This window comes from Erpetoichthys calabaricus, chromosome 5, assembly GCF_900747795.2.
Source record: "Erpetoichthys calabaricus chromosome 5, fErpCal1.3, whole genome shotgun sequence".
NCBI lineage: Eukaryota > Metazoa > Chordata > Cladistia > Polypteriformes > Polypteridae > Erpetoichthys > Erpetoichthys calabaricus.
The window spans coordinates 17,872,662-17,889,400 of NC_041398.2; the positions used below are offsets into that span (position 1 = coordinate 17,872,662).

General features: G+C 43.6%; 1 protein-coding gene across 1 annotated transcript; it reads left to right on the forward strand.

Moving 5' to 3' along the window:
- The first annotated feature begins 4,190 nt into the window (after nt 1-4,190).
- On the forward strand, nt 4,191-12,815 carry LOC114641769 (galactose-3-O-sulfotransferase 2-like). Its single transcript, XM_028790790.2, has 2 exons — nt 4,191-4,403; nt 11,875-12,815. The coding sequence occupies exons 1-2, from the start codon at nt 4,191-4,193 to the stop codon at nt 12,658-12,660; spliced, it is 999 nt and encodes a 332-aa protein (XP_028646623.2). The 3' UTR covers nt 12,661-12,815.
- Nucleotides 12,816-16,739: the final 3,924 nt, after the last annotated feature.

Consider the following 16,739-nt stretch of genomic DNA (forward strand, 5'->3'; position numbering starts at 1 on the left):
AAGGGTGAACGGGCAGATCCAAGTTTACCAGTGAGCTTAACATACATAACAGGCAAAATTAGTGGAAGGAATTATTAAGGATAAGATTGAGCAACACATGGCAAGGACAGGAGTTTACTGACCAGTCAGCATGGGCTCAGAAGAGGGAGGTCGTGTTTTACTAACATGCTGGAATTCTATGAGGAGGCAACAAAAGGATATGAACAGAGTGGAGCAGATGAGATTATTTATCTGGACTTTCAGAAAGCATTTGATGAGGTGCCACATGAGAGGGTGGGCATCAAACTAAAAGAAGTGTCAGTTCAGGGTGTGGTGGGTAGATGGGGACAGAATTCACTCAGTCACAGGAAGCAGAGGGTGATGGTGTGAGGAGTCAGAACATAGTGAAGGTAACAGTGGTGACCAGCAGGGGTCAGTGCAGGGGCCGCTGCTATTTTTAATATCTATTAATTATTCAGATAGGAATATAAGTAACAAGCTCGTTAAGTTTGTAGATGATACCAAGATATGTGGATTGGCAGATAATTTAGAATCCGTTATATCATCACAGAAGGACTTGGACAGCAGACAGGCTTGGGCAGATTTGCGGCAGATGAAATTTAATGTCAGGAAATGTAAAGAATTACACATAGGAAGGAGAAATGTGAGGTTTGAATACACAATGGGTGGTCTGAAAATCGAGAGTCCACCTTATGAGGAGGAGTTAGGAGTCGTAGTGGACTCTAAGCTATCGACTTCCAGACAGTGTTCAGAAGCCATTAAGAAGGCTAACAGAATGTCAGGTTATATAGCGCCTTGATTTGTGGAGTACAAGTCCCAGGAGGTTCTGCTCAAGCTTTATAACACACTGGTGTGGCCTCATCTGGGGCCTCATGTATAATGGTGTGCGTAGAACTCACACTATAACATGGCGTAAGCACAAAAGTGGGATTGTGCGTACGCACAGAAAAATCCAGATGCAGGAATCTGTGCGCACGCAAAATGTCACGTTCTTCCACTACATAAATCCCGATCAGCGTGAAAAGTAACGCACGTGCACGCGCCTTCTGTCCCGCCCCAACTCCTCCCAGAATTACGCCTCTTTGAATATGCAAATCAATATAAATAGCCTTCTGTGAAAAGACAATGGAAAAAGAACAGGGGAAAATATAAGAATTTCAGTGAATACCAAGTGGAGGCAAAGGAAAAACGTACTATTTGTTGGTTTAAACAGTGATATAATCAACAAAAGGAAGCTGATCGAGTGACAGAGTGTCGGAGAAACTCGAAAGATCCAAGTTCACAAAGTCGCACAGTGCCCGAAATAAAAAAGAAATCACATATCAAAGTCGCCGTGAAAAGGCGAGTCGTAGCCCACTGTCAGAGTGTCATATGAAAGCTTATTAGGGTACAAACAAAACAAATAGGCACACAGTGGGGAAAAAAGCACGAAATGTCAACTTTAATCTTGAAATTTCCACTTTAATCACGTAGTTGATTTTGCCATTAAAGTAGAACATCATAAACTTCATCTTAAAATCATTTATTTTATTAGTTTCTCAAGTAGCACATTAAATGCTTTGTTCTGTATTTGATCTTCTATGTGCTCTATGTGTGTGAATCACTACGTGCTTCCGTTCTTTCTCTTTCTCCGATAGGACACAGAATCCATTACATTTGAGATATTACAGCTCTCTGAATAATTAAAATACTGAGATGTATACGTGATATCATTTTCATGATGATAGGAATGAAAGCATGTTATTAAACATGGGGACACGGTGGCGCAGTGCTTGTTCATATCTCACGCAAGAGGCTTGCTGCGCCATGTGCGACCTTCGATGAAATAATTTATTACAGAAGTACTGTCTCTTTCAAACGTTCTTTTCTTTCTCCAAATACCCAATCGCCACACAATCAGCTCTGTAATAGACGTTAAGCCATCTGTAAGCTTAGAACGCCGATTCTTCAAAACTTTTAAGGAACATTGAAATATCTTAGTAATACATGTTTAATTATTCTATCCGTCTATCCTTCCAGTGTCGTGTCAGCACCAGCAAGAATACAGCGCAAGGCAGGAGCTATCCGTGAACCAGCTATACGCTGCGGCACCGTGTCCTCACATGTTTAATTATTAACAATGCAGATTATTTAAATGAAGTTAGTTTTATCTGTATACTATAAGCAACATATTTTGCTGCATTTCATCTTAAAAATGATATTGTCATCATACGCGCTTTATAAAGTAGCGCAGGTTGTGCAATATTCTAACTGTAGTGTAAGTTTACAGTGAGGTGATTGTACTTATAAGTACAAACAGTTCTACAAGCAGCACTTGATGGACTGATTGAGTGCGTTTATAGTTCTTGGGATGAAACTGTTTCTGAAACGCGAGGTCCGTACAGGAAAGGCTTTGACGCTTTTTGTCGTGGTTGAGGTAGTGTGTGCTTGAAACTGTATACCGATAATTCTCTTTCCGATCATCTGCTGCTGTGATTCACACTCAGATACAGTGATATAAATACTCCGAGTGGTGCAGTGAGAGTAATATGGAAAAAGATGATCTGCTGTGGCAACCCTTAAAGGGAGCAGCTGAAAGAAGAAGAAGATGCAGTGAGAGTTACAACGCTAAAGCAGTTCTGGTATTTGGAATACTATGGCTATTCCCTGGACCATTATATTGCTGCAGGTTAATTACAATCAGATGCATTACACTAATAAACAATATGCAGTTAATTTCAGTGTATTTATAAAGCCGTGTCAGGAATGTGGAGCTAAGAAAGAAAGTGTGATCACACAGGAACAGTAGCACTGCTTTGACGCTGGGTGCCGCCAGTCTGCAAAACCGAGCGGAGAAATTGCGTACGCCAAGGTATGAGTTACCGTGGAAATGTGCGAGGCTTTACGCCAAGTTTAGGTTTTATACATCGCGATTTGAGCGTGGAAACATTCGTACGCAACATTTCTGTGCGTACGCACCGTTTATACATGAGGCCCCTGGAGTCCTGGGTGCAGTTTTGGTCTCCAGGCTACAAAAGCAGCACTAGAAAAGGTCCAGAGAAGAGCGACTAGGCTGGTTCAGGGCTCCAGGGGATGAGTTATGAGGAAAGATTAAAAGAGCTGAGCCTTTACAGTTTAAGCAAAAGAAGATTGAGAGGAGACCTGACTGAAGTGTTTAAAATCATGAAGGGAATTAGTCCAGAGGAACGAGATGGTGACTTTAAAATGAGTTCATCAAGAACACGGGGACTTCATAAGGGTACATTTCACACAAACATTAGGATGTTTGTCTTCACAAAGAGGACCATAGACACATGGAATAAGTGAACAGGTGGACAGTCACACTTTAGTCACCTTCACTACCTGACTTGATGTTATTTTGGAGGAATTAACTGAATAGGAGTGATGAGCTTTTTAGAGCAGAATGGCTTGTTCTCATCAAAAGTTTTTGTAATGTTTGAAAGTGTTGATTATGTACCCCCAAATCCCATTGCTTGAAAATCAAAAGATGGTTTCCCTAGCTCACTACAACAGTGGTTCTCATACCTAAGTAACAAAAAAGGGGGAGCGAATATTGCCATATGTGGCGTAATTTCGTTATTTGTAGGGAAATTTTAAACTTGTAGCGGTGTATCAGCAGCAAAAAATATAGGAATAAATTTCATTAGGGTTTCAAAAAAATGTTAGGGGGGCACAATTAAAACTGTTATGAAAACTCGGCACACAAATACTTAAAGGATGAGCAACGCTGCACTACAATATCCATAAACTTGGACAACCCAGGATTTCCACATAGTGATGCCTTCCTAAATTTGTAGTTTTACCCTGATAGGTAAGTATTTACGTCATTAAAGGTCTACATGTGCCTTGATGTGATGTCACTGATGTTCCAGACCATAATATAAAAGCACTTTTGGTAGCTGAGGCTTTGTAAGATCTGAAAGAATCCTGTGTGTCATTTCAGTTGATAACAACTGGTGGGCTGGCATGAGAGGTGAGTGTCTTCCCCTGTCAGTTTCTGTTCTTGGATGATGTCTCCTCATTCCACTCCTACACTCCTGGTCCCCTTGTAATAATTATTTAAACTGTTTGCCTTAATTTTCAGCTCAAACGTTAGTCAACACCAGGAAGACTCAGAAGTTCATCCTCTACAGAGGAGGAAATTAGGTTCATGGCATTCTCCTCGGCTCTGTACACCCAAAACAAATGTGATGTTCCTGAAGACCCACAAAACGGCCAGCTGCACCATCCTGAACCTGCTCTACCGCTTTGGGGAGAAACACAACCTGACTTTTGCCCTACCAAAGGGTTACCATTTTGACTATCCCAACTTTTTCAACTCACGCAGCGTAAAGGGCTTCTGGTGGCAGAATGGACAACACTACAATATGATGAGCAGCCATATGAGGTTCAACCGACCAGAGGTATGACATGTGAGGACGTGCGCATGCGTGTGTGTGTGTGTGTGTGTGTGTGTGTGTGTGTGTGTGTGTGTGTGCATACATGTGGGGATGGGTTGCAGCAAAATGCTGGAAATCCTGTCATCTGCTTTAGATGCCAAATAACAGAATGAGCATTCGACTGAAGGTGCACAGTGGGCCCTTTGGAGACCGAGAATGTTGGCATCAGATGATCTCAGAAGTCCTTTGGGTTTAAGTACTCCAGGGCCCGCTCACCCCTGTACATTTGTAGAGACACCCGTTAATATACAGTAGGCGCATTCATCATAGTTTTATTTGTGCATTTAAAGGCACATTTAAGGTTTTCATGCAGTAATTGGACTTCCATCTGCTCGTCATTTAATTCTCAAGTATAGTTCTCCAATAACTAAAAAAATAAATAAATAAATAGCAGCGCAGTCATTTTCTATCAAATGCAGACATTCTGTTGACCCATGTAGTGTGTGTGTTTCGGTGTTCTTTCAGTATGACGACCAGTTTGAAAATTATGATCTTATAATTTGTCAAGGACGCAACAACGACATCAGAGTTGGGTTCCTTCATACAGAATGTCACGTTTTAGCGTTTAGTCTCAACACTTGCTTAAATGTAGTGTCATGCGTTCTGATCTTTAAATCTCATTATTGTGCATGTGGTGTTTTGTTAAGGAGAACTGGGTTCGCTTCCCGGGTCCTCCCGGCGTGGAGTTTGCATGTTCTCCCCGTGTCTGTGTGGGTTTCCTCCCACAGTCCAAAGACATGCGGGTTTAGTGCATTGGCAATCCTAAATTGTCCCTAGTGTGTGCTTGGTGTGTGTGTGTGTGTGTGCACTGCGGTGGGCTGGCGCCCTGCACGAGGTTTGTTCCTGCCTTGTCCCCTATGCTGGCTGGGATTGGCTCCAGCATTCCCCAGTGACCCTGTGTTCGGATATAGCGGGTTGGGAAATGACTGACTGACTGACTGACTGACTGACTGACTGACTGTATTCTGTTCATTTTTGCCGTAGTGTGTTTGGTTATGTTTCCTGCCCCGTGCTGGCACCTAGAACAGTTGGAGATTTCTTGCTATTGTAAATTCTTTTGTGATTACCCTTTTTATTTTTTGTTTGTTTCCTCCTTTGTTGTGTTTTTTGAAATCAGATCACAAATTGCATTTCTTAGACATACAGGTAGTCCCCAGGTTACGGACACCCGACCTACAACAAACGAACGGGGCCGCAGCTGCGACGCATGCGCCTCAGTAACTGCCGCTCCGTCATCTTCAGCCCGGGGACACTGCAAGTGGTGGCAGGACGGAGGCTGGAGGGGGTCGATTTCGGTGCTCGCGCAGTGTAGAGTCCGTCGGGCGGCAAGCGGTTTCACTGCCCGCCCCCTGCTGCAAGTGGTGACCCTGTTGTGGCTGAATGGAGGCCATTGAGGGTGAACGGGGAGGCGGGGGGTAGCGTTGTAGTGTGCCTCGGATGGCAGCATACTGTAGTGGAGGTGACTGTGATGTGTGCTGGTGATGAAGCGCCCCTCGCTGCCCCCATTCATTCTCAATAGCAAGCCTGCTTGTACTGTTATGCACATAGCTGGAAGTTGTCTCTTGTCAGTGCTGGGTAGTCCTGATCTAATTCTGCAGATCCAGATCGTCTGGATGACTTTGATTTATGCGGGGACGATTCCAGTTCGGCGCGAAGACGATTCTTCGTGTCGTCAGTTCGCACACTTCTCGATGGTCCGGGATTTTTCGGGTGATTTTCTATGTAATAAACTGAATAAGTTATAGCGTAATGAAAATTGCATAATTAGATCTGGACCACCCTGTACATCAGACGTGTTGACGACTGGTGCTTAATCTGCTGTGACAGCGTGTACAGTGCTGTGTAGAAGAGCTCATCTGAAACACAAATCTAATACAAGTGCTGGTGCTACAGTAAAGAAGAGAAAAACCATCACCATTGAAATTAAAGTAGAAATAATAAAAAGGTCAGAAAGAAGTGAAACTCCATCATTCATTGGCAGAGCACTTGGTTACAGTCAGTCAACAATAACATTTATTAAAGTAATGTACCTGTTCTGACTTACATACAAATTCACCTTAAGTACAAACCTACAGTCCCTATCTTGTACGTAACCCGGGGACTGCCAGTATTTTGCCTTTTGACAAACCTATTTTTGATTTTTTTTTCGTGTTTCATTTATTTCTTTTTATTTCTTTCTCTCTTTTTCTTTCTCCCTGTTTATTTATTTTGGCTTATTTTTTTTTCCCATGAAGATGACTAAGAATTCTTTTGCTGCTGAGCTTTCCCCTGTTTTTCTGCCCGTGTATGCTCAACCCTACCTTTTAATTTGGGTGAAATTAGCCATTTTGAAAACGAGGCCTCTTCTAAACCTGGGGCCAAATTTTTGGAGGCAAGGCGACATTTTGCAAAATCACAACAAAATGTCAATCTGCAACAAACCGAAAAAAACAGAAAATGAAAAAAAAAAAATACTCAAAACAAACAAACAAACAAAAAAAAAAGGTTCTCTGACAACTCCTAATACCAATCTGGCCCTCTTAACCCCATGAGTTTATTGGCAGAGGGCAGTCCTCCATGTGAAAATCATGGTGGCCTTGTAATCCATATACAGGAGAAAATACATATGTAATGAATAATGAATAAACAAAATATAACAAAAAAACACAACACACACACAAACAACATTTAAGTATGAACATATTATAATATACCAGCAAGCTCGCGATTCTCGAAAGAATCGCAAATCCAGGAATGGCAATCACTTACTGTTCCCTCTGATATTTGGAGGGATGTAATATCATGGAGGGTGGGTGCGTCCCACGTTTACAGGTCGTAGCCATACGGGCTCGTGTTTGTATTACTAATCGTTACGCTCCTTCCATTTGGAGCCGTGACCCCTTTGCCTCTGTGGGGCCGTGACGTCTTTGCTTCTGGTGTGTTTGAAGCGCGTTGTTAGGAGCCCCCGTGTATCGTTGTTATCCATGCAGTCTCGTCTGTGTTGTTCTGTGGCTGTGTCGTTAGGTAGACGTCGTTTACTGTTAGGAAGCATAATCCAACTTACATTTAATACTGAATTACCGTTATGTGATTCACATACGCCACACTGACTGCTGGCACAGTGGATTAGAGCAGGTTTAGTTTACAGGTTGTGGTGTTTGGGCGCCACCTACTGACTCTGGGAAGTACGGGCTCGGTGTCGTATTACAGATCGTTGAGCTCTTTCCATTTGGAGCTGTGAGTCCTTTGCCTCTGCTGACACGGACTGCTGGCACAGAGGATTAGAGCAGGTTTAGTTTACAGGTTGTGTTGTTTGGGCGCCACCTACTGACTCTGGGAAGCCATTGGGTCTGACTCTGGGGCGCTGCGGCGCATTGCGCATGCGCGTCGGTGCGTCCGCCGTCCGCGGCGTGGTGCGTTCGGTGCGTCCGCCGCCCGTGCATAAATTAAACTGTCGTTTAGTAATATAGATAATTTAATATAATGAACATAAAGATCACAGCATATGATGGTACATTTAAGCCAGCATGACAAACTGCACTTAGAGGGCACACATGGCCACTTTCATCTGTAGGAGATAAGAAACAGGAAAGGGCTGCTGCAAGGAAGGGGCTAGGGTGGGCTTTGTATGCTGGACAGAAAAGTCAAGTGTCTATGTGTGTAAAATACCTGTATAAAGCTTACCGCATGTCTTTAAATAAGGTTAGAGGCTCCTTTACGGGGTTATAAAATCTATTCCACAGCACAGATCTGATTCTTATGGTGTGCTGCCAGTTCCCTGCATTGTGTGTCTGTTAGATTTTGTTAGAAAACAAAATAAAATAACTGTGGGGGAAAAAACAGGGAGGGAGAAATAAAACCGAACAAAAAACTGAGAAAATAAAGTGAAAATTGCTGTTATCAATTCAAGGCTTACTAATTAATTTCTATAATTGCATCTCTGTATGCAATGTGTTTAGAGAAGCATTGGGGTTTTTGTGGTGTCATTCATCTCAGAGCGGTTTTGGCAGTATCTATACACATCGATGTGCACTGTAAATATGAGTAAACGTGTGTTGGTGCTTGAACCATCGGTGTCCGTCTGTCTGTGTCAGGGCTGGCTTCCACAATATAGATAGTGTAGAAAAGGCACTATATATGCGCCTGACCTGGCACAGAAGGACACAGAGGCACGTAAAAAACAAGAACTTTTTATTTTTCTTCTTCATCCGTGGGCACACGTCTTCCCCGTGACCCACAGGCAATACACAGTCCCAAAAGCACTCTTTTCTCCTCTCCCACCACTCCTCCGCAAGAGTAGTCCTCCTCCTCCTCCCGACTCTGGCTCTCTCGATTGGTTGTCGCTGGCCCTTTTTATACCCCACCCGGAATCGTTCCAGGTGCTTGATCACTTGGTCCTAATTGCATTTCTGGGTGGGGCTGAAGATTCGACCAGCCAGGCTGCAGACTCCATGCAGCTCCCCCTAGCGGCCATCCGAGCCCCCAGCCAGGCTGTGGAGGACTCCATCTCCCATGGAGCCATGCGCCAGGTTGGGGAATCATCGTCCGCCAGGGAGGCTGCCACCAAGTGTCCCGGGGGAGGTATTGAAGTGTCCATGGCTGCTCCCCCGGAACAGATGCTGCAGTGGCGTCCCTGCCGGGCATGGGACCCGGCTGTCCTTCACAATAGATAAATAGATAGATAGACAGTCATATGAAATAGTTTGGGAACCCCTCTTAATTCTTTGGATTTTTATTTCTCATTGGCTGAGCTTTCAAAGTAGCAACTTCCCTTTAATATATGACATGCCTTATGGAAACAGTAGGATTTCAGCAGTGACATTAAATTTATTGGATTAACAGATACATACAGACACCCCCCAACTGGAATGCCCTGATTTAAGCAATAAAACACAGGCAGGAGAAAGCGTCAATTCGTTATTCTTTGTCTAAATCTTCAAAGAGGTAACAAGTGTATTACATGGTAGCCACATGTTAGTCACATTGCTACAAAGGAAAAAATGTCCTGAGGCTCTATTTATACAATTCCGTGATTAGGTCACTATTCTTTAAAAGGAATTCATTACAAATTCAGAAAACTTTTGACATGATTGGTTACACCTAGTTGCTAACAGGACATGCACAACTTGATTGATAGTCCTGTTTGTTTAGGATGTACGTACGTGACATTTTTTAAAAATGTATATTTTACATTTTTATCTTGAGGAGCTGTGTGAACCTCAAGAAGATGGAAAAAAGAACAATGGCCTATATAAATATATATATATTATGATGCAGCTTGGTACAAAACAGGAAACAGTATTGTAAAAGAAAGGTTATGCCATAAATATAGCACTTGTATTAAAGGAGTTATATAAAGGACAAGAAATACATTTTTTCATAGTGAATAATAAAATAACAGCGTCAGCTTTTAAGCTTAAGCTCAGAAGGATATAAGACTCAGACACATGCCAGGTGCACACATAGAGCAGGGTTCAAATTTAACTCTTACGCAGAAAATATGCAATACGCATCATAAAAAAATTGGACAGGTGCATAAATTTGGGCACCCCAACAGAGATATGACATCAATACTTAATTTAGCCTCCTTTAGCAAATATAGACGCTGTCCTCCTGCAGCCTTTGATGAGTGTCTGGATTCTGGATGGAGGTACTTCTGACCATTCTTCATACAAAATCTCTCTAGTTTAGTTCAATTTGATGGCTGCTGAGCATGGACAGCCTGCTTCAAATCATCCCATAGATTTCTGATGATATTCAAGTCCAGGGACTGTGATGGCCATTCCAGAACATTGTACTTCTCCCTCTGCATGAATGTCTTTGTAGATTTCCAACTGTGTTTTGGGTCATTGTCTAATTGGAATATCCAACCCCTGCGTACCTTCAACTTTGTGACTGATGCTTGAACATTTTCCTGAAGAATTTGTTGATATTGGGTTGAATTCATCCAACCCTCGACTTTAACAAGGGCCCCAGTCCGTGAACTCGCCGCACAGCCCCACAGCACAATGGAACCTCCACCAAATCTGACAGGAGGTAGCAGGTGTTTTTCTTAGAATGTGGTGTTCTTCTTCCACCATGCAAAACACTTGTTTGTTCTGACCAAAAAGCTCCATTTTTGTCTCATCAGTCCAAATCACTTTGTTTCCAAATGAATCTGGCTTGTCTAAATGAGTATTGGCATACAACAAGCGACTCTGTTTGTGGCGTGAGTGCAGAAAGGGCTTCTTTCTCATCACCCTGCCATACAGATGTTCTTTGTGCAAATTGCGCCGAATTGTAAAACGATGTACAGATACACCATCTGCAGCCAGATGTTCCTGCAGGTCTTTGGAGGTGATCTGTCGGTTGTCTGTAACCATTGTCACAGTCCTGCTCATATGCCGCTCCTGTGTTTTTCTTGGCCTGCCAGACCTGCTGGGTTTAACAGCAACTGTGCCTGTGGCCTTCTATTTCCTGATTCCATTCCTTACAGTTGAAACTGACAGTTTAAACCTCTGAGATAGTTTTTGTAGCCTTCCCCTACACCAGGAGACTCAACAATCTTTGTTTTCAGATCTTTTGAGGTTTGCTTTGAGGATCCCATGCTGTCTGTCACTCTTCAGAGGAAAGTCAAAGGGAAGCACAACTTGTAATTGACCACCTTAAATACCTTTATATCTCCTGATTGGACACACCTGACTATAAAGTTCAAAGCGTAACAAGCTCATCCAATCAATTTGGTGTTGTAAGTAATCAGCATTGAGCAGTGACAGGCATTCAAATCAGCACAATTACGAGGGGACCCACATTTGTGCACAGCCAGGTTTTCACATTTGATTTAATTTCATACAACTAAATACTGCGTCACTAAAAATCTTTGTTCAGAAAGCACCCCAGTACTCAGATGTTCCTAGTAAATGAAACACAGACCACGGTTATCTTATTTGTTGAAAGGAGAGTCAATTATTATGCAGGCTGAGAGGGGTTCCGAAACTTTTTCATATGACTGTATATAGATATAGATATAGATATACAGTAGATATATAAATATATAGATATAATAAGACAAAAGAGATTATGAAGGGATGGGTGATCCCCGTATAATTGTTGCCAAAATTACAAAGCAAACAAACAAAAGGAAGTCTTTTCCAGATGTGACTGGTGATAGACAGCGGTTGTGCCAGTTGTGAAGGTGATGAGGCAGAAGTAGCAGGCCCAGGAGCCCCTGAACGTGATGGCATTTGGCCTCAAGATGTTGATTTCCAGATCTGCAGAGGGAAGGAGAGGATAGGTGCTGTAAGACAATGCTAACCCTTGACTCAGAAAGTAATTACAAGTCAGCACGCCCTGAATTTGTCTCTCAGGCACAGCATACTACATGTTAAATTGCTCCTAAGGCAGGATTAGTTAATTCTAGAGCAGTTTCACCTGCCATTCACCTTTGTGATCTCCACATATTCCTTATCCCTTACAGGTCCAGAGTGTGATGCCGGCAGACACCTTCTACATTTCTATTCTGCGTCACCCAGTCAGTTTGGCCGAGTCCTCATTCAACTACTTTCACTTTTTGGCACCAGCCTTCAAACACTCTCCCAGTTTTGAAGACTTTATTGCTAATCCCTGGAAGTACTACATACCATACCTGCGCTTTAACCACTTGGCTCGAAATATGCTTTGGTTTGACTTAGGCTTTGACCACAATGCTGAATTCTCACTGCAGTCTGCCCAGTCCGTGGTGGCAGAAATCCAGCAGACTTTCCATTTCATCCTATTAGCCGACTACTTTGATCAATCAATGGTTCTCCTTCGGGATGCCCTCTGTTGGTCACTGGATGATGTTGTCACCTTTAGGCACAATGCTCGCACTAATGCGAAACCAAAGTGCCTGTCCCCAGCACAGGAGGAGCAATTAAAGAAGTGGAATGCTCTAGACTGGTATTTATACCAAAGTTTCAATAAAACTTTCTGGGAGAAGGTGGAGAGGTTTGGAAAACGTAGAATGGATAAGGAAGTGGCCATCCTTCAGGCCCGCCGTGAAGAACTTCAGAATCTCTGTCTGTTGAAAGAAGGGAAACCACCAAAGGTAAAGCAGAGTCTTGGTCAAGGTGTTCAACGATGCCAAACTGGCTATGTCACAATGATGAAACACACTTTGAACTCAAACCTGAGCATTTCAGACAAAGAACTCTGCTCACGAATGATCAGGGAAGAATATGAGTATACAGACTTGATGCGCAAGAAACAGTTTCCGAAGACATAAACTTTGCCACAGCAAACTGCAGCTAAAGGGATCAGAAGGGTTCGAGTTAAGGTCCAAGAGGCAACAAAAGTGGCCGTGTCATTGAGCAACAGGATAACTCCAACTAGAAGATCACTAGAGACTTTGGAGTCCTCACTCCTCATCAGTAGTGATGTGTCCTGAGCAGACAACCTATTCATTTGCACTTTATATATGTGCTAGTTTTGTGTGCTCTATTAGAATAAACAATAAATGCACAATCAATTGTTAAAGGCCTGTCTTTTATCCTTCTTTCATGGATGAAGCACCATGTCAAGGCTGTCCACAGCTTGGCCCTTATCAGTGAAGCCGCATACTGACACTTTCTGCCACAGTTGCCTATTATTTTAGCCTTACAGGGATGCTAGTGCAGCAAGTAACCATTAATTGCATTATTAATTAGGCAGTAAAGTTTTCATATGTGGGTCCTCTTGTTGCCCACATAATTGTAAGAATTGATTAACCAAAAGGCCATCAATCTTTAACAGCTCAGGATTAGGACATGAGAACGAAGAGGGGTTAATCAGGTGATACTCACCTCCTGGTGGCAAATATGTCCTTCAAGCCAAAGTGGTTGTTATAAGAAGATGGACTGGGAAGGAAATCTGCTATGAGAAAGTCTACTGGGGAGAAGATTATTATGGCAATGTCCACGGGGGCAAGGGTATTGTTATGAGAAGGTCTGTACCACCAGGTGATTGTTAGAAGAAGAGGTGCTGAGCGAGGTCATCATCATCATGAGAAACCCTGCACAATAAATGTTGGGATACTGTTCTTTCTTTCGCCTTATACAATTTCTCATATTAGAAATTTGTTAGTTTTCGCATACCCCTTGGGGTCAGAGCGCAGAGTCAGCCATTGCACAGTGCCTCTGGAGCAATTGAAGGTTGAGGGCCTTGCTCAAGGGCCCAGCAGAGTAGGATCTCTTTTGGCAGTGACGGGCAGTGATTTGAACTGGCAACCTTCTGGATACCAGCGCAGATCCTTAGCCTCAGAGCCACCACTCCGCCCCTCTCGTGTGAAGGAGGGATATTTTGTGATAAGAATTGTAATAAATTTGGGGCTCACCAAGCGCTCATGAAATGAGATGGCTTTACGTGCTCCGCAATGGTTTCCTTTGCAGTGCAATAAAGTCTGCTGTACATTCTGACTGCCTTTCTATAGACTCTGCTCATTTTTTATTGAAAATTTCTCCACAACAGAAAGCCCTTAACAGCTGGGTAGCATTCAGATCAGTAAAGGAAACACAGGGTGGACTCTAGAACCCTGGCATCTAGAATCCAAATACATTGAACCCTCAGTATGCTCTGTCACCATCTGCTTGTGCAGGAGCAAGCAGGGAGATATTTCTATTGTAAGCATTGGAAAACACAGGTTTTAACCTTGACACATGAATGACTGGGAAAGGCTAACTTATAGGAAACAGACCCAGTCTTCCTAAGGACCGTGTAGCACCTGATTTAATGGGGAGCTAGCCAACGAGACAGAATCCTCAGCTGAATGTCTGGCATTGTGAGCCGTACCTTCTTTCCAACTTGAAATTTTGCAGCTGCTTGCTGTTATTACAATCAGCAAACCTTTTGCCAGGGGTTTCTGTTGGTTCTACTGTACTAACATCCAGGTCAGGTCAGGTGAGATTAGGGAGCATGCACTGATACAGTGCATTGCCGCACCCAACACATGATGAAACAGCTCAGGATCCTAGTTGGCAACTTCCCAGGCACAACACGCAGTCCAGTCCCAACCTCAGGAAATGGCCATATATCTGTCACAGCCAGATGTGATGTGGGCATCCCCTTGGACTGGTCCAGCCACTTGGGTCCTCAACAATGATGATACTGCGGACTCTGTGAGTAACCACTCGTTCGGCACAGAGTCAAACCAGTGCTACCCTAGGATTGTCTAATGAGACACAGTATAGAGATTTCTGTTTTCTCCTTATTTAGTTTGGGAAAATTACTACTCATCCACTCAGAAACACAAGTTAGACATTGGCTCAGTGAGCCAGGAGAGTCGGGGTCTTCAGCTGTGGGTCGTCAGCATAGCTGTGGTAGCTCACATTATGCCTTGAGATAATCGGACCTAATCAAAGCATGGAGATCAAAAACAGCAGTGGACCCAGAATAGATCCTTGTGGAAAACCATATAGAATATCATGTTGTCAAAGTATAATCACCACAACTGACAAAGAATTTTCTACCTGTCAAGCAAGACTTAAACCCAGGGGTTCCCAACTACCACTACCAGGCTGCAGCCGTCTGACAGCTGTGCCGCGAGAGAACTGCCGGCAATGGAGACTCAATCAGACTTTTCAGAACGCTTGGTGGACGGGGCTTTGCAGCGGTGCAGAGAGAGGAGAGAGACCGAGGTGACAGAGTATTACAACAAAGTATTGTTACGGTCCCGACAGTAATGACATGAGTCTATAGAACTCTCATTACTACGAAGTACATTCAGCAGATTCTTTCATTACAACGAAGTGACCTTGAAATGCCTGAGTGAATCATCCGCAGAGCAGTTAGATTTGTGGTCGCAGCTCAGTTGTGCACATCTGCACAACGATCCCCAAACAGAAACACTTTAAAAAATAATTCTTTCTTCGAACTTTCCTCATACTGTTTTTTTTTTTGCTGTTTTTGTTTTCTGTGGTTTTCAGTGGTACATTTTGCTTATTGCTTGTCAACATTTGAAAAACATCCATTGGAATTGAACTCCTTGTCACCCTCCTATAGAAACGGCAGACATGAAAAAATGATAACAGTGTTAATGTTTGTGATGGGCGGCACGGTGGCACAGTGGGTAGCGCTGCTGCCTCGCAGTTGGGAGACCTGGGGACCTGCGTTCACTTCCCAGGTCCTCCCTGCGTGGAGTTTGCATGTTCTCCCCGTGTCTACGTGGGTTTCCTCCGGGCGCTCCGGTTTCCTCCCACAATCCAAAGACATGCTGGTTAGGTGGATTGGTGATTCTGAATTGGCCCTAGTGTGTGCTTGTTGTGTGGGTGTGTTTGTGTGTGTCCTGTGGTGGGTTGGCACCCTGCCCGGAATTGATTCCTGCCTTGTGCCCTGTGTTGGCTGGGATTGGCTCCAGCAGACCCCCGTGACCCTGTGTTCGGATTCAGCGGGTTGGAAAATGGATGGATGGATGTTTGTGATGTGCAATCTGTTGGAATGACAAATGCAATGCATAGGTCTTTGTTATATGCAAAAAAAGAAGAAAAATCTCAGGTTGCAAATGTATGCGAACTGCTGCATTTGAAGACAGTTTTGATGCGGTTCAGTGATGCTCGTTCAAGAAACATTCCTATTAATGTGGCACTCATTCAAGAAAATGTGAGTTTTCTAAACTCTCTTGGGACCTCCATCAACGGGACAACACGCCGAAGAGCATCCCGAAGTGCGATCACCACGTCTGTTTAAGACTGCTTATTTGTTGCCGGGGCAACAGCAGGCTCACAGCTCTACTGTGAAGCAGTTGCGCTTCGGGACGCACTTCAGCATGATGTTCCCGTTGGGTGGGGGGATCCCAAAAGAGTTCAGAAACCTCACAATATGAACTGGCATTCAGACACTAGGGCACCTCACCTTTACCCACTCTGCAGACTCAGTATCCAGCCATGTTGGAGGACTGCTGGAGGACCCTGAGGAGGAAAATCTGAGGCAGTGGAGGAGCAGCAGCATGTGGGGCAGAGGCAGAAGATACCTGTTGTTCAAGCTGGCAGATAAAGTGGCTGCATTCAAAGCCAAACTTGATTTATGGGGCCGACAACTGAACATTGGGATTTTTGATATGTTTCAAACGTTAGCAGAGGTTGTTAAAGATACCAAGCCAGTGCCGTCTTTCTCCCAGCTGGTGTATGATCATTTATCTCAGCTTTCAATAGAGTTTAAGCATTATTCCCAACCACAAAAGACCCCCGAAATGGGAAGGAATTGATCTGTGACCCATTTGTGAATACGCCAGGTGAATCAACTTTGTCTGTGCTTGAAGAGGATCAACTGCTTGAGCTTGCAAATGATGGTGGCCTTAAAAGTATGTTTGAGACAACTTCAAATCTCCAAACG

What these genes read in the sequence shown, in the direction of transcription:
- LOC114641769 (XM_028790790.2), top strand. Translation starts at nt 4,191, where the DNA reads ATGTTCCTGAAGACCCACAAAACGGCCAGCTGCACCATCCTGAACCTG. An exon ending in TGAGGTTCAACCGACCAGAG is followed by an intron (nt 4,404 to 11,874) that starts GTATGACATGTG and finishes TATCCCTTACAG; the next exon opens with GTCCAGAGTGTGATGCCGGC.